Raw genomic sequence first — 23,179 nt, 5'->3', positions numbered from 1 at the left:
GACTCTGATGGGCCCCGCCCACCAAATCGTACCCTGGGGCCCCGCCCACCAAATCGGACCCTGAGTTGCTCCGCCCACCAAATCGGACCCTGAGGGACCCCGCCCACCAAATAGGACCCTGAGGGACCCCGCCCAGCAAATCCGACCCTGAGGGGCCCTGCCCACCAAATCGGACCCTGAGGGTCCCCACAAACCAAATCGGACCCTGATGGGCCCTGCCCACCAAATCGGACCCTGAGGGGCCCCGCTCACCAAATTGAACTCTGAGGGCCCCGCTCACCAAATCGGACCCTGAGCGGCTCCACCCACCAAATCGGATTCTGAAAGGCCCCAACCACAAAATCGTACCCTGAGGTGCCCCGCTCACCAAATCGGACCCTGAGAGGCCCTGCTCACCAAATCGAACCCTGAGGGGCCCCGCTCACCAAATCGGAGCCTGAGGGGCCCCACCCACCAAATCAGATTCTGAAAGGCCTCAACCACAAAATTGGACCCTGAGGGGCCCCGGACACAAAATCGGACCCTAAGGGGCTCCACCCACAAAATCGGACTCTGAGGGGCCCCAACCACAAAATCAGACCCTGGGGGCCCCGCCCACCAAATCTGATCCTATGGGGCGATGCTGACCAAATCGGACCCCGAGGGGCCCCGCTCACCAAATTGAACTCTGAGGGGCCTCGCTCACCAAATTGAACTCTGAGGGGCCTCGCTCACCAAATCGGACCCTGAGGGGCCCAGCCCACCAAATCGGACCGTTAGGGGCCCCGCCCACCAAATCGGACCCTGAGTGTCCCCGCCCACCAAATCGGACCCTGAGGGGCCCCAGCCACCAAATCGGACCCTGAGGGGCTAAACCCACAAAATCGGACCCTGTGGGGCCCCGGCCACAAAATCGGACCAAGAGGGGCCCCATCCACCAAATCGGACCCTGAGGGGCCCCACCCACAAAATCGAACCCTGAGGGGCCCTACCTACCAAATTGGACCCTGAGGGGCCCCGGCCACAAAATCGGACCATGAGGGTCCCCAATCACAAAATCGCACCCTTAGGGGACCTGGTCACAAAGTCAGACCCTGAGGGGCTCCAACCACCAAATCGGACCCTGAGGGGCCCCGGCAACAAAATCGGACCCTGAGGGTCCCCACCCACCAAATTAGACCCTGAGGGGCCCCGGCCACTAAATCGGACCCTGAGGGGCCCCACCCACCAAATCGGACCCTGAGGGGCCCTGGCCACTAAATCGGACCCTGAGGGGCCCCACCCACAAAATCGGACCCTGAGGCCAAAGTGGCGCCTGAGATGCACTCACAGTTAAAACGGATCCTGAGTTGAAAGTCTTGCAGGGGCAGCAGGCAAGTCTCTCTTAAAGGGGCAGCCCGGGCACCATTTCAAACCACTATCTGTACTTCCTTCAGGAAATACACATCTAGTATTATTATTATTATTCAGTTGATTTTCCGCACTTAATGTGGCCCGAACCGCTACACGCACAGACTCCGTTGAGGCCTCGTTTCGAAGCCAGTGTCCACGAGTTGTGTTTCTAAGTATTTCTCGTGTCGCTCGGATTTGTAGTTTTTGCGCAATTTGCGTTTGAAAAAACATTTTCCTCAATGCATTTCAATGGGAGAATGTTGCCATAGGGAAAACATGGGACAGTCGTGAGGTGGCAGTTAAGCTCATTGATATGTGCAGGCACACCCAGTTACTATGCCAACGCCTACGAAATTCACATGACCTCTCCAGGACAGAGTTTCTGGCAGATAATTTCTGCTCTTAAAGCGAAACCCACAGCATAAATGCAAATCTAGCTTCATCACATGACGCATGCCCCTGAGAGAGAATGTGCGCCAAAGTGGATTTAGAAGCCCAGTGAGCCAAACTGGCTCTTAAAGGGCCGACGCGCCAAAGTTATTCTTAAAGGGCCGGCGCACCGAAATGAGTCTAAAAGGGCCGGCGCGCCAAATCGAAAGCTGAGTGACCCCAGGCTCCAAATCGGAGGCTGAGCCACCCCGACCTCCAAATCGGAGGCTGATCCACCCTGGCCTCCAATTGGACCCAGCGTGGCCCCTCTACAAAAAATTAGACCCTGAGTGGCCCCGCCCACCAAAACGGACCCAGAGTGGCACAGCCCACCAAATCGGACCCTGAGGGGCCCCACCCACCAAATCAGACTCAGTGTCCCCGCCCACCAAATTGGACCCTGAAGGGCCCCACCCACCAAATTGGATCCTGAAGGGCCCTGCCCAAAAAAATCGGACCCAGCGTGGCCCAGCTAAAAAAATCAGACCCTGAGTGGCCCCGCCCACCAAAACGGACCTAGAGTGGCACAGCCCACCAAATCGGACCCTGAGGGGCCCCACCCACCAAATCAGACCCTGAGGGGCCCCGCCCACCAAATCGGACCCTGAGGGGCCCCGCCCACCAAATCGGACCCTGAGGGGCCCCGCCCAGCAAATCGGACCCTGAGGGGCCCCGCCCACAAAATCGGACCCTGAGGGGCCCCGCCCACAAAATCGGACGCTGAGGGGCCCCGCACACCAAATCGGACCCTGAGGGGCCCAGGCCACCAAATCAGATTCTGAAAGGCCCCAACCACAAAATCGGACCCTGAGGGGCCCCGCTGACCAAATTGAACTCTGAGGGGCCCCACTCACCAAATCGGACCCTGAGTGGCCCCGCCCACCAAATCGGACCCTGAGTGGCCCCGCCCACCAAGTCGGACCCTGAGTGGCCCTGCCCACCAAATCGGACCCTGAGGGGCCCCACCCACAAAATCGGACCCTGAGGTGCCCCGGCCACAAAATCGGACCCAGAGGGGCCCCACCCACAAAATCGGGCCCTGAGGGGTCCGACCCACAAAATCGGACCCTGAGGCCAAAATGGCCCCTGAGAGGCACCCACAGTTAAAACGGATCCTGAGTTGAAAGTCTTGCAGGGACAGCAGGCAAGTCTCTCTTAAAGGGGCAGCCCGGGCACCATTTCAAACCACTATCTGTACTTCCTTCAGGAAATACACATCTAGTTCTTCTTCTTCTTATTATTCAGTTGATTTCCGCAATTAATGCGGCCCGAACCGCTACACGCACAGACTCCGTTGAGGTGTCGTTTCGAAGCCAGCGTCCATGAGAGGTGTGCTAAGTATTTTTCGTGTCGATCGGATTTGTAGTTTTTGCGCAATTTGCGTTTGAAAATTTTTTTTCCCGTCATTGGAATGCACTGCCTCCAATGCTTTTCAATAGGAAATGGCAAAACTTGCCCTGAGGCGATTGAAATGACAGTTGAGCTCATTGATATGTGCAGGCACAACCAGTTACTATGCCAACGCCTACAAACTTCACTTGAACCCCAGCACAGAGCCTCTGCCACATAATATCAGCTCTTAAAGCGAAACTCACAGCACAAATGCAAATCTAGCTTTATCACATGACACATGCCCTGAGAGAGAATGTGTGCGCCAAAGTGGATTTAACCCCTTACCTACAATTGACGTAATATTCCGTCCATGTGTCCATGGACCTAATTACCATGGACGGAATATTACGTCATCGCGATCAGCGGCGCCCACGTGGTGAGCGCCGCTGATCGCGGCCGAGTGTCAGCTAATTATCATAGCTGACACCCGGCACAATGTGTCAGGGGCGGTCACGGACCGCCCCCGACACGTTAACCCCTTGCACACCGCGATCAAACGCGATCGCGGTGTACCGGGGGTTAAAGGGAAGCATCGGCAGGGAGGGGGCTCCCTCCGTGCTTCCCTGAGCCCCCCACGGCAGCGCAATGTGCAGCGCTGCTGCGGGGGGCTCTTTCCCTACAGGCCCCCGGATCCAAGATGGCGACGGGGGCCTGCAGGGAGCTGACTTCCTCACTGCCTGCAAAGCGCAGGCATGAGGAAGTCTGCAGCAGTGCCTGTGACAGATCGCTGATCTGTCACAGTGATCTGTGATGTGACAGATCAGCGATCTGTCACAGGACAGTGATGTCCCACCTGGGACAAGGTAATAAAGTAAAAAAAAAAAAAAAAAAAGTGTTAAAAATAATTAAAAAAAAAATCGCTAAATAAATCAGTAAAAAAAAAAAAAATATTCCCCAATAAATCCATTTTTTCAAAATAAAAAAAAACAAAAACAATAAAAGTACACATATTAGGTATCGCCGCGTCCGTAATGACCTGCCCTATAAAACTGTCCCATTAGTTAACCCCTTTAGCGAACCCCTTAAAAAATAAAAATAAAAAACGAAGCAAAAAATAATGATTTATTATCATACCACCGAACAAAAAGTGCAATAACGCGCGATCAAAAAGACGCATATAAATATGCATGGTACCGCTGAAAACGTCATCTTGTCCCGCAAAAAACAATCCACCATACAGCATCATCCGCAAAAAAATAAAAAAGTTATAGCTCGCAGAATAAAGCGATACAAAAATAATTATTTTTTATATAAAATAGTTTTCATTGCAAAAAACCGACAAAACATAAAAAAACGACCTAAATGAGGTATCGCTGTAACCGTACTGACCCGAAGAATAAAACCGCTTTATCAATTTTACCGCACGCGGAACGGTGTAAACGCACCCCCCCAAAAGAAATTCATGAAACGCTGGTTTTTGTTCATTCTGCGTCCCAAAAATCGGAATAAAAAGCGATCAAAAAATGTCACGTGCCCGAAAATGGTACCAATAAAAACGTCAACTCGTCCCGCAAAAAATAAGACCTCACATGACTCGGTGGGTCAAAATACGGAAAAATTATAGCTCACAATATGTGGTGATGCAAAAACTATTTTTACAATAAAAAGCGTCTTTTAGCGTGCGACAGCCGCCAAACATAAAAACCGCCATAAATCGTAAATCAAACCCCCCGTTATCACCCCCTTGGTTAGGGAAAAATAATAAAACTAAAAGAAAATGTATTTATTTCCATTTTCCCGGTAGGGTTAGGGCTAGGGTTAGGGTTAGGGCTAGGGTTAGGGCTAGGGCTAGGGTTAGGGCTAGGGCTCAGATTAGGGTTAGGGGTGTGTTGAGGTTCGGGTTGGAGTTATAATTGGGGGTTTCCACTGTTTGGGCACATCAGGTGCTCTCCAAAGGCAACATGGCGTCTGATCTCAATTCCAGCCAATTCTGCGTTGAAAAAGTCAAATGGTGCTCCTTCCCTTCCAAGCTCTGCCATGTGCCCAAACAGTGTTTTACCCCCACATGTAGGGTATCAGCCTACTCAGGACAAATTACAAAACAACTTTTGGGGTCCAATTTCTCCTGTTACCCTTAGAAAAATAAAAAATTGGGGGCAAAAATATAATTTTGCGGAAAAAAATGTTTTTTTTATTTTCACGCCCAGGCGTTATAAACTTCTGTGAAGCACTTGGGGGTTCAAAGTGCTCTCCACACATCTAGATAAGCTCGGTGGGGGGTCTAGTTTCCAAAATGGGGTCACTTGTGGGGAGTTTCAATAGTTTAGGTACATTAGGGGCTCTCCAAACGCATATGACACCCGCATACCAATCCATCAAAGTCTGCATTCCAAAACGTCACTACTTCCCTTCCGAGCCCCGACGTGTGCCCATACAGTAGTTTTCTCCCACATATGAGGTATCAGCGTACTCAGGACAAATTGGACAACAACTTTTGGGGTCCAATTTCTCCTGTTACCCTTGGGAAAATAAAAAAAATGGGGACTAAAAGATGATGTTTGTTGAAAAAATACGATATTTTTATTTTCACGCCCGGTCATTATAAACTTCTGTGAAGCACTGGGGGGTTCAAAGTGCTCACCACACATCTAGATAAGTTCATTAGGGGGTCTAGTTTCCAAAATGGGGTCACTTGTGGGGGGTTTCCACTATTTAGGTACATCAGGGGCTCTCCAAACGCAACATGACACCCGCAGACCATTCCATCAAAGTCTGCATTCCAAAACGTCACTACTTCCCTTCCGAGCCCCGACGTGTGCCCATACAGTAGTTTTCTCCCACATATGAGGTATCAGCGTACTCAGGACAAATTGGACAACAACTTTTGGGGTCCAATTTCTCCTGTTACCCTTGGGAAAATAAAAAAATTGGGACTAAAAGATCATGTTTGTGGAAAAAATACGATTTTTTTATTTTCACGCCCGGACGTTATAAACTTCAGTGAAGCACTGGGGGGTTCAAAGTGCTCACCACACATCTAGATAAGTTCCTTGGGGGGTCTAGTTTCCAAAATGGTGTCATTTGTGGGGGGTTTCTACTGTTTTGGTACATCAGGGGCTTTCCTAACGCGACATGGTGTCCGATCTCAATTCCAGCCAAAAACGTCAAATGGCGCTGCTTCCCTTCCGAGCTCTGCCATACGCCCAAATAGTGGTTTACCCCCACATGTGGGGTATCAGCGTACTCAGGATAAATTGCACAATATCTTTTAGGGTCCTGTTACTTTTGGAAAAATAAGAATTGAGGGTGAAAAGATCATTTTTGTGGAAAAAATATGATTTTTTAATTGTACTGCTGTACGTTATAAACTTCTGTGAAGCCCTTGGGGGTTTAAAGTTCTCACCACACATCTAGATAAGTTCCTTGGGGGGTCTAGATTCCAAAATGGTGTCATTTGTGGGGGGTTTCCACTGTTTTGGTACATCAGGGGTTTTCCAATCGCGACATGGTGTCCGATCTCAATTCTAGCCAAAAACGTCAAATGGCGCTGCTTCCCTTCCGAGCTCTGCTATGCGCCCAAATAGTCATTTACACCCACATATGGGGTATCAGCGTACTCAGGACAAATTGCACAATAACTTTTAGGGTCCTGTTACCCTTGGAAAAATAAAAATTGTGGGTGAAAAGATCATTTTTGTGGAAAAAATATGATTTTTTAATTGTACCGCTGTACGTTATAAACTTCTGTGAAGCCCTTGTGGGTTCAAAGTTCTCACCACATATCTAGATAAGTTCCTTGGGGGGTCTAGTTTCCAAAATGGGGTCACTTGGGGGGGTTTCCACTGTTTAGGTACATCAGGGGCTCGCCAAACGTGACATGGCGTCCGATCTGAATTCCAGCCAATTTTGCATTGAAAAAGTCAAACGGCGCTCCTTCCATTCTGAGCTCTGCCATGCGCCGAAACAGTGGTTCCCCCCCACATATCAGGTATCAGCGTACTCAGGACAAATTGCACAATAAGTCTTGCAATCCAATTTCTCCTGTTACCCTTGGTAAAATAAAGAAAATTGAACCTGAAGTATTTTTTTTGTGAAAAAAAGTTAAATGTTCATTTTTTTTTTTAATATTCAAAAAATTCCTGTGACGCACCTAAAGGGTTAATAAACTTCTTGAATGTGGTTTTAAGCACCTTAAGGGGTGCAGTTTTTAGAATGGTGTCACTTTTGGGTATTTTCTATCATATAGACCCCTCAAAGTGGCTTCAAATGTGAAGTGGTCCCAAAAAATAAAATGGTGTTGCAAAAATGAGAAATCGCTGGTCAATTTTTAACCCTTATAACTTCCTAACAAAAAAAGATTTTGGTTCCAAAACTGTGCTGATGTAAAGTAAACATGTGGGAAATGTTATGTATTAAGTTTTTTGTGTGCCGTATCGCTGTGATTTAAGGGCATAAAAATTCAAAGTTGGAAAATTGCGAAATTTTCAAAATTTTCGCCAAATTTCCGTTTTTTTCACAAATAAACGCAAGTTATTTGAATGCAATTTTACCACTAACATGAAGTACAATATGTCACGAGAAAACAATGTCAGAATCACCGGGATCCATAGAAGCGTTCCAGAGTTATGACCTCATAAAGGTACAGTGGTCAGAATTGTAAAAATTGGCCCGGTAGTTAACGTGCAAACCACCCTTGGTAGTGAAGGGGTTAAAAGAAGCCCAGTGAGCCAAATAGCTCTTAAAGGGCCAGCGCACCCAAATGAGTCTTAAAGGGCCGACACACCAAATCGGAGGCTGAGCCACCCCGGCCTCCAAATCAGAGGCTGAGCCACCCCGGCCTCCAAATCGGAGGCTGAGCCACCCTGGCCTCCAAATCGGAGGCTGAGCCACCCCGGCCTCCAAATCGGAGGCTGAGCCACCCCGGCCTCCAAATTGGAGGCTGAGCGACCCCAGCCTCCAAATCTTACTCAGAGTGGCCCCAGCCTCCAAATCTGACCCAGAGAGGCCCTGCCCACCAAATCGGACCCTGAGGGGCCCCGCCCACCAAATCGGACCCTGTGGGGCCCCGCCCACCAAATTGGACCCAGAGTGGTCCCGCCCACCAAATTGGACCCAGAGTGGTCCCGCCCACCAAATCGGACCCAGTGGGGCTCCGCCCACAAAATCAGACCCAGAGGGGCCCTTGCCACAAAATCAGACCCTGAGGGGCCCCTGCCACAAAATCGGACCCTGGGGGCCGCGGCCACAAAATCGGACCCCGAGGGGCCGCGGCCACAAAATCGGACCCTGAGGGGCCCCAACCACAAAATCGGACCCTGAGGGGACCCAACCACAAAATCGGACTCTGAGGGGCCCCTGACACAAAATCGGACCCTGAGGGGCCCCGGCCACAAAATCGGACCCTGAGGGGCCCAACCCACAAAATCAGACCCTGAGGGGCCCAGCCCACCAAATTGGACCCTGAGGGGCCCCGCCCACCAAATTGGACCCTGAGGGGCCCCGCCCACCAAATCGGACCCTGAGGGGCCCCGCCCACCAAATCGGACCCTGAGAGGCCCCACCCACAAAATCGGACCCTGACGGGCCCCGGCCACAAAATCGGACCCTGAGGGGCCCCACCCACAAAATTGGACCCTGAGGGGTTCCAGCCACAAAAATCGGATCCTGAGTGGCCCCAGCCACAAAATCGGACCCTGAGGGGCCCCAGCCACAAAATCGGACCTTGAGGGGCCCCACCCACCAAATCAGACCCTGAGGGGCCCCGGCCACCAAATCGGACCCTGAGGGGCCCCGGCCACCAAATCGGACCCTGAGTGGCCCCGGCCACAAAATCGGACCCTGAGGGGCCCCACCCACAAAATCGGACCCTGAGGGGCCCCACCCACAAAATCAGGCCCTGAGGGGCCCCACCCACAAAATCAGACCCTGAGGCCAAAGTGGCCCCTGAGAGGCACCCACAGTTAAATCGTATCCTGACTTGAAAGTCTTGCAGGGGCAGCAGGCAAGTCTCTCTTAAAGGGGCAGCCCGGGCACCATTTCAAACCACTATCTGTACTTCCTTCAGGAAATACATATCTAGTTATAGTGGTTTGAAAAAACCACTATATTGTAATCCGAACGCTGCTAACTTCTTCTTCTTCTTCTTCTTCTTATTAAGTTGATTTCCGCAATTAATACAGCCCGAACCACTACACGCACAGACGCCGTTGAGGTGTTGTTTCGAAGCCAGCGTCCACGAGAGGTGTGCTAAGTATTTTTCGTGTCGATCGGATTTGTAGTTTTTGCGCAATTTGCGTTTGAAAATTTTTTTTTCCAGTCATTGGAATGCACTGGCTGCAATGCTTTTCAATGGGTAATGGCAAAACGTGCCCTGAGGCGATTGAAATGGCAGTTGAGCTCATTGATATGCGCAGGCAGACCCAGTTACTATGCCAACGCCTACGAACGTCACATGACATCCCAATGACATAATATCAGCTCTTAAAGTGAAACCCACAGCACAAATGCAAATCTAGCTTCATCACATCACACATGCCCCTGAGATAGAGATGTGCGACAAAGTAGAATTAGAAACCCAGTGAGCCACCCTGGCTCTTAAAGGGCCGACGTGCCACAGTGATTCTTAAAGGGCCAGCGCACCGAAATGAGTCTTAAAGGGCCGGCGCGCCAAATCGAAAGCTGAGTGACCCCGGCCTCCAAATCGGAGGCTGAGCCACCCCGGCCTCCAAATCGGAGGCTGAACCACCCCGGCCTCCAAATCGGAGGTTGAGCCACCCTGGCCTCCAAATCGGACCCAGTGTGGCCCCGCTCAAAAAATCAGACCCAGAGTAGCACAGCCCACCAAATCGGATCCTGAGGGGCCCCGCCCACCAAATCAGACTCCGATTGGCCCCGCCCACCAAATCGGACCCTGAGAAGCCCCGCCCACCAAATCGAACCCTGAAGGGCCCCGCCGATCAAATCGGACCCAGAGTGGCTCCGCCTACCAAATCGGACCCTGAGGGGCCCCGCCCACCAAATCGGACCCTGAGGGGCCCCGCCCACCAAATCGGACCCTGAGGGGCCCCGCCCACCAAATCGGAACCTGAGGGGCCCCGCCCACCAAATCAGAACCTGAGGAGCCCCGCCCACCAAATCGGACCCAGATTGACCCCGCCCACCAAATCGGACCCCGAGGAGCCCTGCCCACCAAATCGGACCCAGATTGACCCCACCCACCAAATCAGACCCTGAAGGGCCCCGCCCACCAAATCGGACCCAGAGGTGCCCCGCCCACCAAATTGGACCCTGAAGGGCCCCGCCCACCAAATCGGACCCTGAAGGGCCCCGCCCACCAAATCGGACCCAGAGGGGCCCCGCCCACCAAATCGGTCCCAGGGGGCCCCGCCCACCAAATCGGACCATGAGGGGCCCCGCCCACCAAATCAGACCATGAGGGGCACTGCCCACTAAATCGGACCATGAGGGGCACCGCCCACCAAAATGGACCCAGGGGGCTCAACCCACAAAATCAGACCCTAAGGGGCCCCACACACAAAATCGGACCCTGAGTGGGCCCGGCCACAAAATCAGACCCTGAGGGGCCCCAACCACAAAATCGGACCCTGAGAGACCCCGGCCACAAAATCGAACCTAGAGGGGCCCCAGTCACAAAATCAGACCCTAAGGGGCCCAGGTCATGAAATCGGACCCTGAGGGGCCCCACCCACAATCAGACCCTGAGGGTCCCCGCCCACCAAATTAGACCCTGAGGGGCCCCACCCTTAAAATCAGACCCTGAGGGGCCCCACCCTTAAAATCAGACCCTGAGGGGCCCCACCCTTAAAATCAGACCCTGAGGGGCCCCAGCCACAAAATCGGACTCTGAGGGGCCCCACCTACCAAATCGGACCCTGAGGGGCCCCACCCACAAAATCGGGCCCCGACGGCCCCACCCACAAAATCGAACCCTGAGGCCAAAGTGGCCCCTGAGAGGCACCCACAGTTAAAATGGATCCTGAGTTGAAAGTCTTGCAGGTGCAGCAGGCAAGTCTCTCTTAAAGGGGCAGCCTGGGCAGCATTTCAAACCACTATCTGTACTTCCTTCAGGAAATACACATCTAGTATAAATGTTGTAATCCGAACGCTGCTAACTTTTTCTTTTTATTCAGTTGATTTCCGCAATTAATGCAGCCCGAACCGCTACACGCACAGACTCCGTTGAGGTGTTGTTTCGAAGCCAGCGTCCACGAGAGGTGTGCTAAGTATTTTTCGTGTCGATCGGATTTGCAGTTTTTGCACAATTTGCGTTTGAAAATTTTTTTTCCCGTTATTGGAATGCATGGCTCAATGCTTTTCAATGGGCAACTTAACACGTGCCCTGAGGCAATTCAAATGGCAGTAAAGCTCATTGATATGCGCAGGCACACCCATTTACTATGCCAACGCGTACGAACATCACATGACGCCCCCAGGACAGAGCTTCTGCCACATAATATCAGCTCTTAAAGTTAGCCTCATCACATGAAGCATGCCCCTGATAGAGAATGTGCGCCAAAGTGGATTTAGAAGCCCAGTGAGCCACCCTGTCTCTAAAACGGCCGACGCGCCAAAGTGATTCTTAAAGGGCCAGTGCGCCAAATCGAAAACTGAGTGACCCCAGGCTCCAAATCGGAGGCTTAGCCACCCCGGCCTCCAAATTGGAGGCTGATCGACCCTGGCCTCCAAATTGGACCCAGCGTGGCCCCGCTCAAGAAATCGGACCCAGAGGGACTCCGCTCACCAAATCAGACCCAGAGGGGCTCCACTCACCAAATCGGACCCAGAGTAGCCCCGCCCACCAAATCGGCCCCCCGAGTGGCCCCGCCCACCAAATCGGCCCCCGAGTGGCCCCGCCCACCAAATTGCCCCCCGAGTGGACCCGCCCACCAAATCGGCCCCTGAGTGGCCCCGCCCACCAAATCGGCCCCTGAGTGGCCCCGCCCACCAAACCGCCCGAGTGGCCCCGCCCGCCATATCGGGGGCCCGAGTGGCCCCACCCACCATATCGGGCTCCTAGTGGCCCCACCCACCAAATCGGCTTCCGAGTGGCCCCGCCCACCAAATCGACCCCCGAGTGGCACCGCCCACTAAATCGACCCCCCGAGTGGCCCCACCCACCAAATCGGTCCCAGAGTGTTCACGCCCACCAAATTGGACCCAGAGGGGCTCCGCCCATAAAATCAGACCCTAAGGGGCCCCACCCACAAAATCAGACCCTGAGGGGCCCCGGCCAAAAAATCAGACCCTGAGGGGCCCCAACCACAAAATCGGACCCTGAGGGGTCCCAACCACAAAATCGGACCCTGAGGTGCCCCACCCACAAAATAGGACCCTGAGGGGCCCGGCAAGAGAATCAGTTCCTGAGGGTCCCCGCCTACCAAATCAGACCCAGAGTGGCCCCATCCACAAAATCGGAACCTGAGGGGCCCCAACCACAAAATCGGACCCTGAGGAGCCCCGGCCACAAAATCGGACCCTGAGGGGACCCGGCCACAAAATCGGACCCTGAGGGGCCCCACCCACAAAATCAGACCCTGAGGGTATCCGGCCACAAAATCAGATCCTGAGGGGCCCCGGCCACAAAATCGGACCCTGAGGGGCCCCACTCACAAAATCGGACCCTGAGGGGCCCACCCACAAAATCGGACCCAGAGGGGCCACACCCACAAAATCAGACCCTGAGGGGCCACACCCACGAAATCGGACCCTGAGGGGCCACACCCACGAAATCGGACCCTGAGCGGCCACACCCACGAAATCGGACCCTGGGGGCCACACCCACAAAATAGGAGCCTGAGGGATCCCGGCCAACAATTCAAGCCCTGAGGAGACCAGGCCAAGCAATCAGATCCTGAGGGGCCCCACCCACCAAATCAGACCCTGAGGCCAAAGGGGCCCCTGAGAGACACATACAGTTAAAACGGATCCTGAGTTGAAAGTCTTGCAGGGGCAGCCCGGGCACCATTTCAAACCACTATCTGTACTTCCTTCAGGAAATACACATCTAGTTAAGAACTGTTGCCTGCACTGACAGGCCTTTTATTTTCCTTTGCTTATTGCATGATTTGTGAACCACCAATAAACCAGCATGGACATTTAAACAGGAACGGTTCCTGTGTTACCGCACCATACACCCAAGTGAGTAGCATTCCCACAGTAATTAAATGTAAATAATTTGGCATTAACTTGACAGTAAGTACTTGTGGGGCCATGAAAATGTCAATATTTCACACAATATGAACATTTCTCATGGGAGCTGTCTTTTTATACATTCTTGTTCACGCTTTCTGCTAAGCATTCAGATGGTAATGTGGTAACATCATCACATCTAGGAGCAGCTGTTTAGATTTATACATGAATTTGCCACTTATTATCCATCATGCTTTTACACCAGGTGTGTGGAACCTTTTTTCTACCAAGGGCCATTTGGATATTTAATCCATCCTACGGGAGCCGTGAAAATTGTGCGCTAACTCCACCTAGAAAGTAAGTATTGAGGCTGGCGCTGGTGTCAGGATGTAATCCTTCACTGCACACGGCTGTGTTAAGTAATGAACACTGCGTGCTCACAGAACAAGAAGTAGTTAAAAGGCTGGTGGCCATCAAAACACAGCTGCCGGCCCAAGCACTGTTGTCCCCAGAAATCTGCCTGGGGGCTGCAGAGTAGGTAATCGCGACCTTAAATGGCCCGCGAGCCTGAGGTTCCCCACCCCTGTTTTAGACGATACTTTTAGGCCCAGTAAAATTAAAAACAGACTTATAACAACATTTTTATGGTTTTACAAACCAACTTACAATATCATAATGGCGAGTATGATGACAATCTCCAAAATTAGAGCTAGAAAGAGGGTTATTTCTTTCTTTTCTGCCTGTAGATCATCTGGCTCTATGAGAAAATACAGGATGGACACTATAAAATAATCTATACACGACACATTATTTATAGGAAAAGTATATGGCTGTTCCAGGATATCTAAAACTGAAAATGAAGCAACTCTCTGAATTTAAAACTCTGCAGTCCTATTAATATCTGTCACATAATGTTTGCCAACATAACAGATGCATGTTATGATGTACAATAACAAAATGTAATGTGGCACCGTATTAGCCAGAAAAATCGATGTAAATACTTTTATGCCCAACAATGACAAAAGTAATCTCGGAGTGATACCATTATTGGCTTACCAGAAAATAATATATGTTTCCAGCTTTCAGAGCACAGAGGCTCCTTCTTCAGGCTGGGTTACAAATGAATTAATAAAACAAAAGCAAAACATTTAAGAGATTTTACAGCAGGACATTTGTTCATGAGGTGGGAGGGGTGATGCCTCTTAAAGATAAGCCAAGGAAATCAAATTAGGCATTTTGTTATAAATGGAGAGGCAGTGGGAATGTTCTATGTTCTTCTTAGATATCTGGAGTCCACCTGGTGGAGGTGTGAATTATATCCATGTAGTGAGTCATAAATCCAGGTGTTAAATTAAGTCCTACTGTCAAAGAATTGAATAATAATGACAATTTTATTTCTATTGCACAGGGTAGAGGCATCGGTGTAACGGTTAGTGCGGAATATGATCTTGGCTGCAGCATTCAAGACAGATTGGAGAGAAGAAAGTTAATTAATAGGGAGACCCATTAGTAGAGATTTACAATAGTCCAGACAAGAATGAATAAGAGCTACAGTAAGAGTTTTTGCAGAGTCGAAAATAAAGAAAAAAAGGTTGAATTCTAGATATGTTTTGAGGTGTAGATGACAAGAGCGAGCCAGTGATAGGATGTGGGGGTGAATGAAAGATCTGAATCAAGTATGATCCCCAAGACAGCGGGCATGTTGCTGGGGAGTAATGGTAGAACCACACACGGAAATGGCAATGTCGGGTATAGGTAGGTTAGTGGAGGGAGGAAACAAGGTGCTCAGTTTTTGACAGGTTCAGTTTCAGATAGAGGGAGGACATGATGTTAGAGACAGAGATAAGACAATGTTTTGTAATAATGCAGGCGTGATGTCAGGAGCAGAGGTGTATAATTGGGTGTCATCAGCATAGAGATGGTACTGGAAACCAAATCTACTGATTGTCCAATAGGGGCAGTGTACAAGGAGAAGAGGAGGGGGCCTAGGACTGATCCTTGAGGAACCCCAACAGTAAGGGGAAGATGAGAGGATGAGCTGGCCAAAGAGAGTGAAGGAGCGGTTAGAGAGGTAGGAGGAGAACCAGGAGAGAGCGGTATCCTTACTCTGCATTCCCTGCGTTACTGCATCTCTTCACCTGCTTACATTTGGCAGGATGCAGTCTACGAATGCAGAGGCAGCATGCTCAGCAATCTCCCAAAATTCACGGGGAGCAATTTAATGCTGTGGGACTGGACTGAGCAGGTTAAAGGCATGTTGAGGATGCATCCTATGACCCCTGCTATACAAGCAGAGATTGCTGTTATGGCGGGGAGGCTAGATGTTCTGTAATGTTTCGGCCCCCTCGTGAACGGGACACTCTGAACAAGGTGTTGCAAATTTTGGAAGAGATGCATGGGGATCCCATCGATGTCAGGGAATTGCGGATGCGATTGTTCCATCGTGTTCAGAGGGAGGGAGAGTCAGTGACGCAATACATTAATGCACTACAAGAGGTGCACGCGTCTATCGCCAAGAGGGATAATGTGGGGGCAATAGGAGTAGGACCTCCTGATGTGATATTGAGGGACCAATTTGTGGCGGGCCTCAGAGATGCGTCGCTTAAGCAAGCTTTGCGGGAGCGCCTGCGCACCAATCCGCGCATGACCTTCTTGTAAATTGGGGCGGTAGCGTGCATTAGGGAGCAGGAGTATTAGACAGCAGTTAAGACAGGGATGGTCCAGAGCATTGAGGTACCCGCCTCGCCCGTGGCTGAACCAGAATGGGCCCGAGAGATTCGGAAGGAAATATGAGAAATGCGGGAAGAGTGAACCAGCCTCAGAAGTGCCCCCACCGCAGCTCAAAATGCGCCCAGAGTGATTCCGAGTCACGCTTGTCCGTCGAACCTCACCAGGGAGTGGGACAATCCCATACAGAATGGAATCCGACTTGTTTTAGGTGCGGAAATATTGCACACTTCACCCCGGCAGCCATTAAACTAGTGGGCTCCGTGGCTGGGGACGCCGCCCGGAGCCTGAGAGTCCAAGGAGGAGAGAGGGCAGTCCCAAAAGGTTAATTTCTATGAGCCCTACCATCTGGGCTGAAGTGAGTGGGCGAACCGTCTGCAGCTTGATAGATACTGGATCACAAGTGGCCACCATGCCAGAAGCATATATTAGACGACATTTTTCAGAAGTGTTGCGGCCGAAGTGGGGCCCAGTGATCAGACTGGTGGCGGCCAACCAGTTGCCCATCCGGGTCGCATGGGTGGCATGAATGGAGATTAAAGTGTGCAGAAAGGATGTGGGCAGAAAAGGGGTTGTGTTGGTCACTGGTGACATCGGCAGTGGGCCTGCAGTGACTCTCAGGATGAAAGTACTGAAAGAAATCGGAACCCTTCTGATCAGTTAGCCGCAGGAAGCCTTTCTTGATTGTTGGAGCCCACGAACCTCCCAGAGAAAGGTATTTCAGCAACTGATACGGGCTGCCCAGGCCCAGGAAACGTCAAGCGACGGGAAAGTTCTGGGGAAGGTGATGGTTCCTGCAGCTAAACTCATGCTACCGCCCAGTCAGATGGTGCTCACGTTGTCAGTACAAGCCTGTATGCCCCTCGAAGGGGTGGAACTGCGATAGAGCCAACATCACTGGAACAGGTACACTCAGGACTCCTCGTCGCTTGGACATTAGCCACCGTCCATGATTGTAATGTTGTGGTGCTTTGCATCAATCTGGGGGAAGATCATCTCACTCTCCCACCCAAGAGTGAAGTGACTCAGGTACTGGGAATGCCGGAAGTGTTGATGCAACCGGAGGCCATGCAGTTGGCAGTAAAGCAAGGAGATTCATGGACTGTAGCTGTTACAATGACACCGGAGCAGCCGCCTGGAAGCATGAAGGAGGGTCGTCGAATCTTGGAGCAGATGCGGGCTGAATTGACGGGACTCTCACCGCAACAGGTGGAAGCTGTACTGGAGCGCTACCAGGGGGTCTTCGCTCGCCACGAAGATGACTTCTGGTGCTCCACAGCTATCACCCACAAAATGCCTACAGGAAATGCTGCCCCAGTTCGGAAGAGATATTGACAGATACCGCCTCAGATGTATAAGGAATAGTGATGAGCGAGTATACTCGTTGCTCTGGTTTTCCCGAGCATGCTCGGGTGTCCTCCAAATATTTTGGCGTGCTCCGAGATTTATTTTTTGTCGACGCAGCTGCATGATTTGTGGCTGCTAGACAGCCTGAATACATGTGGGGATTCCCTAACAAACAGGCATTCCCCACATGTATTCAGACTGTCTAGCAGCCGCAAATCATGCATCTGTGTCAACAAAAACTAAATCTCGGAGGACACCCGAGCAACAAGTATACGCACTAATCACTAATAAGGAAGTAAAGGAAATGCTGGCTCACATGCTGCAAAGTGGAGTCATACGCGAGAGTCAGAGCCCGTGGACGGCCCCCGTTGTTTTAGTCCGGAAAAAGGACGGAACCCTGCGCTTCTGTGTTGATTACAGATGACTGAATACTTGTACTGTGCGGGACTCCTATCCATTGCACAGAATTGAGGAATCTCTGTCTGCCTTGGAAAAGGTGAAGTACTTTTTGTCCCTGGATCTGGCCAGCGAGTACTGGCAGGTGCACATGGCAGAACACGACCAGTTAAAGACGGCGTTCATACTGCCCAGGATTGTTCGAGTTTAATAGGATGCCCATTGGCATCACTCCCGAGACGTTTCAGCGGTTGATGTAAAGATGCTTAGGGGACTTTAATTTGGAAGCAACACTAATATCTTGACGATATCATTGTCTATGTAGCCACCTTTGAGGAACATCTTTGGCGGCTGAAGCAAATGTTGAGTCGGCTGCAGAATCACAGCCTGAAAGTGAATCCCCAAAAATGTCACCTTTTTCGTAAACAAATGGAGTATCTGGGACACATTATATCCAGTGAAGGAGTGAGACTGGTGCTTGGAAATATAGCGGCTGAGCAAGAATGGCTCACCCCGACAATAGTGAAAGACGTTTTGACCTTCTTGGGGCTTACCGGGTACTACTGAAGGTTCGTAAAGAATTTCACCAGAATCACTAACCCGCTGCTGGTACTACTAAACTACTATTCAAAGAATCAAGCTATTCAATGGGGAAGCAGCCAGGAAATGGCCTTCAGAGCCTTGAAAATGGCCTTGACAGCGGCCCCAATACTCGCCTATGCGGATTTCTCATAGCCCTTCATCCACCACACTGATGGATGTCTAAATGGCCTGGGGCCGTTCTATCACAAATGCAGGAAGGAAAAGAATGAGTGATAGCCTATGCCAGCCAGTCTCTTCACGACTCGGAGTGGAACCCGGACAATTACAGCTCTTTCAAATAGTAACTGCCAACATTGGTGTGGCCAATAACCGAAAAGTTCTCAGAGTATCTGTTGGGGTCCGAAGTCTTGGTCCGTACCGATGATAATCTCCTCGCCTATCTGGAAAATTCAAAATTGGGGGCCCTGGAACAACGATGGGTGGCTCGCATGGCAAAGTATCGGTACAAGATCGCTTATCGGGCCGGGGCTGAGAATACACACGTTGATGCTGTCTCGAGAGTGACTCATGAGCATACACACGTTAATGCTGTCTCGAGAGTGACTCATGAGCAGCCTGAACATGACCAAGATAAAGAATTGGAGGCAGATTCCTAGTTTCCGGGACCTTGCTTGGTCATTGGTGGCAACGCAGCAACAGATCGGAGAGGTGTCTGGACAACGGGTGCTGGGACGACCTCGGGATGACTGGGAGCAACTTCAGTTAGTAGATAAAGAACTTGCCCAGCTGAGACAGTGGGTGGCCTTGAAGCAGCTTCCCAGCCGGCAAGAGTGAGACGCTCTGTCCCCAGGGGCTCTGCGGATTCTGAGACAGTGGGAGAGACTTCAGTTGGAAGATGGATTGCTATACAGAAGAGTACAGCTAGTCCAAGAATTAGGGGTCACTTGGCAAGTAGTGCTCCCAGAAAAGTTGATCCATGTGGTGGCTACGGAGGCCCATGAGAGGGGGGCACACTTTGGTCCGGAGAAGACGTTTCAGTGGTTACAGAAGTTTGTATATCACCCTCGATTGAGAACTGCAGTAGAGGAGGCCTGTCAAAGATGTTGGAGCTGTGAACTAGCCAAACCTCCAGAGCAGCAACCCCAGACGCAGACCATAGTGACTTCTGCCCCCCTAGAGCTATTGATGATTGACTACATAGCCGTAGGTCCTGTACATCTGGGGTATGACCATTGTCTGGTGATGACAGACCACTTCACCAATTTGCTCTAGTGACTCCGACCCAGGACCAGACTGCTGAATCACCTGCCCAGGCCATTTGTCGAGACTTCATCCGGGTGTACGGTTGTCCGAAATGGATCCATTCTGATCAATGTGCTTGCTTCCAAGGTCGAGTGATGGAGGAGTTACATCGTTTGGACTACACTCTATCATCCCCAGGGGAATGGATCTTTTAAGCACTTCAGACATTGATCCAGATGCTCTGAACATTGGAAGAAGATCGGATGATACGGTGGCCTGAGTTTGTGGCAGAACTGGTGTGGGTGTTCAACAATTGATTGCACAGTATAACAGGATACACCCCGTATACCTTGCTGTTCGACTGAAAGGGACGAGAGAGCGGGACGAGAGATCATCAAGCTGGAGTTAGACCCAGAAGAAGACTACCCGCGGATGGGGGTGTCTTCCTGGGTTCGGGAACAGTGACATTGACTACAGACTCTTCACTGACTGGTACAGACGAAATTCTGAGAACTCCAGCACCATGAAATGACACCCACTCGAGGGACAGCTCTGAGAGCAGGAGATTGAGTGTTGATCCAGGACAAGCGGCCCCGGGGTAAACTGGAACATCGATGGGAGAGGACCCCGGATCGTGTGAAGCGCTGAGTCGGTTCTGACGGGCTGGTGTATAAAGTTCAACCCGAACGAGAAGAAGCACCTACCCGAATAGTTCATTGCAGCATGTTGCGGCCCTGTCTGTCGCAGGGTCCTGAGGAAGGAGAGAGAGTGCCAGACATTATCGTAGCGCCCACTCCAATGGTTCTTGACTGTGATGAGGAAGAGACACTCGCCTCGGCCCCAGACTTGGATAATCCACCGTCCGATGGCCCCAGGGAAGTGAACATTGAAGAGTCTGGGCCTGCAGCAATAGAGACGGCAGATTCATCGGACCAAAATAGCAATAGCGGGAGTGCCTGCCACCCGTTATGAACAAAACCAATTTATTTGGCAACAAATCATTCAAAGAATGGAAGAATGTGAACGTCTGGTGAAGGAACTCTGTGGTGCACGCACCAAGTAAACACTTCTACGGCATTACCCATTTTGGCTTTACAGATTGATGGATTAGAGGCTCAACGGGCAAAACCAGTGACTGCCCATTTCCGAAAGAAACTGGATCGTGTGTTGGCAGCCGACGCCATGCCGGTTGTTGCTGGTATTACAACCCTCATCAGACTGCATGCGATTGAGGAACAGAGGAGTCAAGATAAGCGGAGTTTAATAATAAGACTGTTGTGTTAAAACATAATTCTATTGCTAATCACCTGTTGCCTCCCTGGGAGGAGTTCATTGTTGTTGGAAATTAAACCGCAGTATTGTTAACCCTTGCTCTGGGTTCCCTGCGTTACTGCATCTCTTTACCTGCTTACATGGATACAATTCACACCTCCACCAGACAGACTCAGATAACTACGAAGAACATTCCCACCGTCTCTCCATTTATAACAAAATGTCTAATTTTATTTCCTTGGTTTATCTTTAGGAGGCATCACCCCTCCCACCTCATGAGCAAATGTCCTGCTGTAATATCTAGTGAAGAGGCAAGACAAAAGAAACGCAAGAAGGAGCTCACACACAGACAGTACTGAAGTCGAAAAAGGCTTTATTGTGACAAAAAATGCCAGACAGACAAACAAATCAAGAAAAAAAGCAGCATTAAAAATCATGCAAGGACGTGAATGAGCAGACAGATGAGAAAAATGTCCTCATATATAATAAATATGTGACAATATACACATGAATATAAATATACCATCAGATAAACAATATAGAGCAGTTTTACAGGGGAAATTGTATAAAAGAGTCCTCATTAACAAAAAATATATATAATTTAAAATAAAATAACATATCAAAAAATTCAATGATGATTACACAATAAGTATCATATATATCATAATTAGAGTCAAAAATATATACAATTTCCCCTGAAAGTAATAATACATATAGGCTCTACAAATTAAATATCCATGCTCTTCAGAGAAAGCCACAAGCCCACTATAAGAGATCAGTAATGATTCTCCCTGACGTAATCATCATTGAGTTTTTTGATATTTTGTTATTTTATTTTAAATTATATATTTTTTTTTGTTAATGGGTACTCTTTTATACCATTTCCCCGGTAAGAGTGCCCTACATAATTTATCTGATGGTGTGTGTGTATATATATATATATATATATATATATATATATATATATATATATATATATATATATTCATGTGTATATTGTCACATATTTATTATATATGAAGACATTTTTCTCATCTGTCTGCTCATGTCCTTGCATGATTTTTTTCAGGCATTTTTTGTCACCATAAAGCCTTTTTCTACTTCAGTACTGGCTGTGTGTGCGCTCCTTCTTGTGTTTCTTTTGTCTTGCCTCTTCTCTAGTTCAGTTAGCGAATGAGTTGCACCCGGCTAAAATACAGTATTTTTACCTACTCTATGTGGTGCCCACTTTTTCCTTAATGACTGCTGTAATATCTCGTAAATGTTGTGCCACACTGTTTTACCCTCACCCTGTGTTGTCTGAGTAGCGTTATTATGCCCACGTTAAAAGGAGATCGGGCGACCCCTGTATCTCCACAGTAGGTAACCCCTTTAATGTGACCCACAGTGATTTCAAGATTAGAGCACTGGATCCCCAAGAATGGGGCTCTGCAATGCCATTTTAAATGGAACTATGCTCTTTTCATTGTCCATTGGACTGCAAGAGAAAGTCAAGTATAGCATTTGGCTATTTCTGGCAGTACCTTAGACAATGAATGACGCATGCACATCTTCTCCAGTGACAGCTTGCTCTGCTTTCATGCCCACGGTAATCATATGTGCTCGGGATGTGAACATCCTGATCAAGTGCCTGCAGCACCATCTTAATAATGGTAAATGGGTGAGTAATAACATTTTACTAAAGCAGGGCATTTGTATGTAAGGAACAATAGCGTATAACTTGAAAAACCCCAAACTAGTACAAGAAAATGATAGTTACCTCCACATACAGATCCCTTAAAGCACGAAGCTCTGATTCGAAGACACGTCTTACTGTCAAGGACCGGTCCCTCGATTACCGCTAGAAACACAGTTGTTACATTTCACAAACACATATTAACAGATTGTTTCACATCTTCTTAGCTACGCTGTGCCTGCACTGCATTTCCATTTTATAGATGGTGATTTTTTTATATAAAAAGGGAAAATTCTTTTTTTATTTGTATATCATTTTGATGTAAGAAATGGTGTTCTTGATTTTTGACTCTTTTTAATGGCGTTTCCTCATTATTGTTAGAAATATCTAATTTCTGGGGTTCTGACTTCTGGGACCCCACTAATCACAAGAGACCTCTGTGTGGATGAAGTGGTAATGTAAGCGTCATTTTTACAGGTGTCAATTTTTCTTATTTCAAAGCCATAACTTTAATTCCCAAGACAATGTAGCTACATAGAGACGTATGTTTTTGCCAAATGTATTAAATGTTTGCACAGCACTATTTTTAGTTAAATATTTTTACAAGTTTGCACTGTAAGTAGATATTGGGAAAATATGTATTTTTGACACCTTTTTACGTACCATTAGAAAATCATGGAATTAAGCACCTGATCA

General features: G+C 49.5%; 1 protein-coding gene across 1 annotated transcript in view; it reads right to left on the bottom strand.

Moving 5' to 3' along the window:
• IZUMO3 (IZUMO family member 3) overlaps positions 1-23,179 on the bottom strand; it is a 72,135-nt gene that overhangs the window by 28,015 nt on the left and 20,941 nt on the right. Inside the window, exons 3-4 of the mRNA XM_073566422.1 lie at positions 22,568-22,648; positions 13,948-14,038 (exon numbers count right to left, since the gene is read on the bottom strand). Of these exons, the coding sequence (XP_073422523.1) occupies positions 13,948-14,038; positions 22,568-22,648 (172 nt within the window). The remainder of the gene's footprint in view (positions 1-13,947; positions 14,039-22,567; positions 22,649-23,179) is intronic.

Source organism: Dendrobates tinctorius, unplaced genomic scaffold, assembly GCF_039654945.1.
Source record: "Dendrobates tinctorius isolate UK_male_01 unplaced genomic scaffold, ASM3965494v1 ptg000018l, whole genome shotgun sequence".
NCBI lineage: Eukaryota > Metazoa > Chordata > Amphibia > Anura > Dendrobatidae > Dendrobates > Dendrobates tinctorius.
The sequence above is the reverse complement of the archived record's forward strand: the minus strand, read 5'-3'. Positions and strand labels throughout refer to the sequence as shown.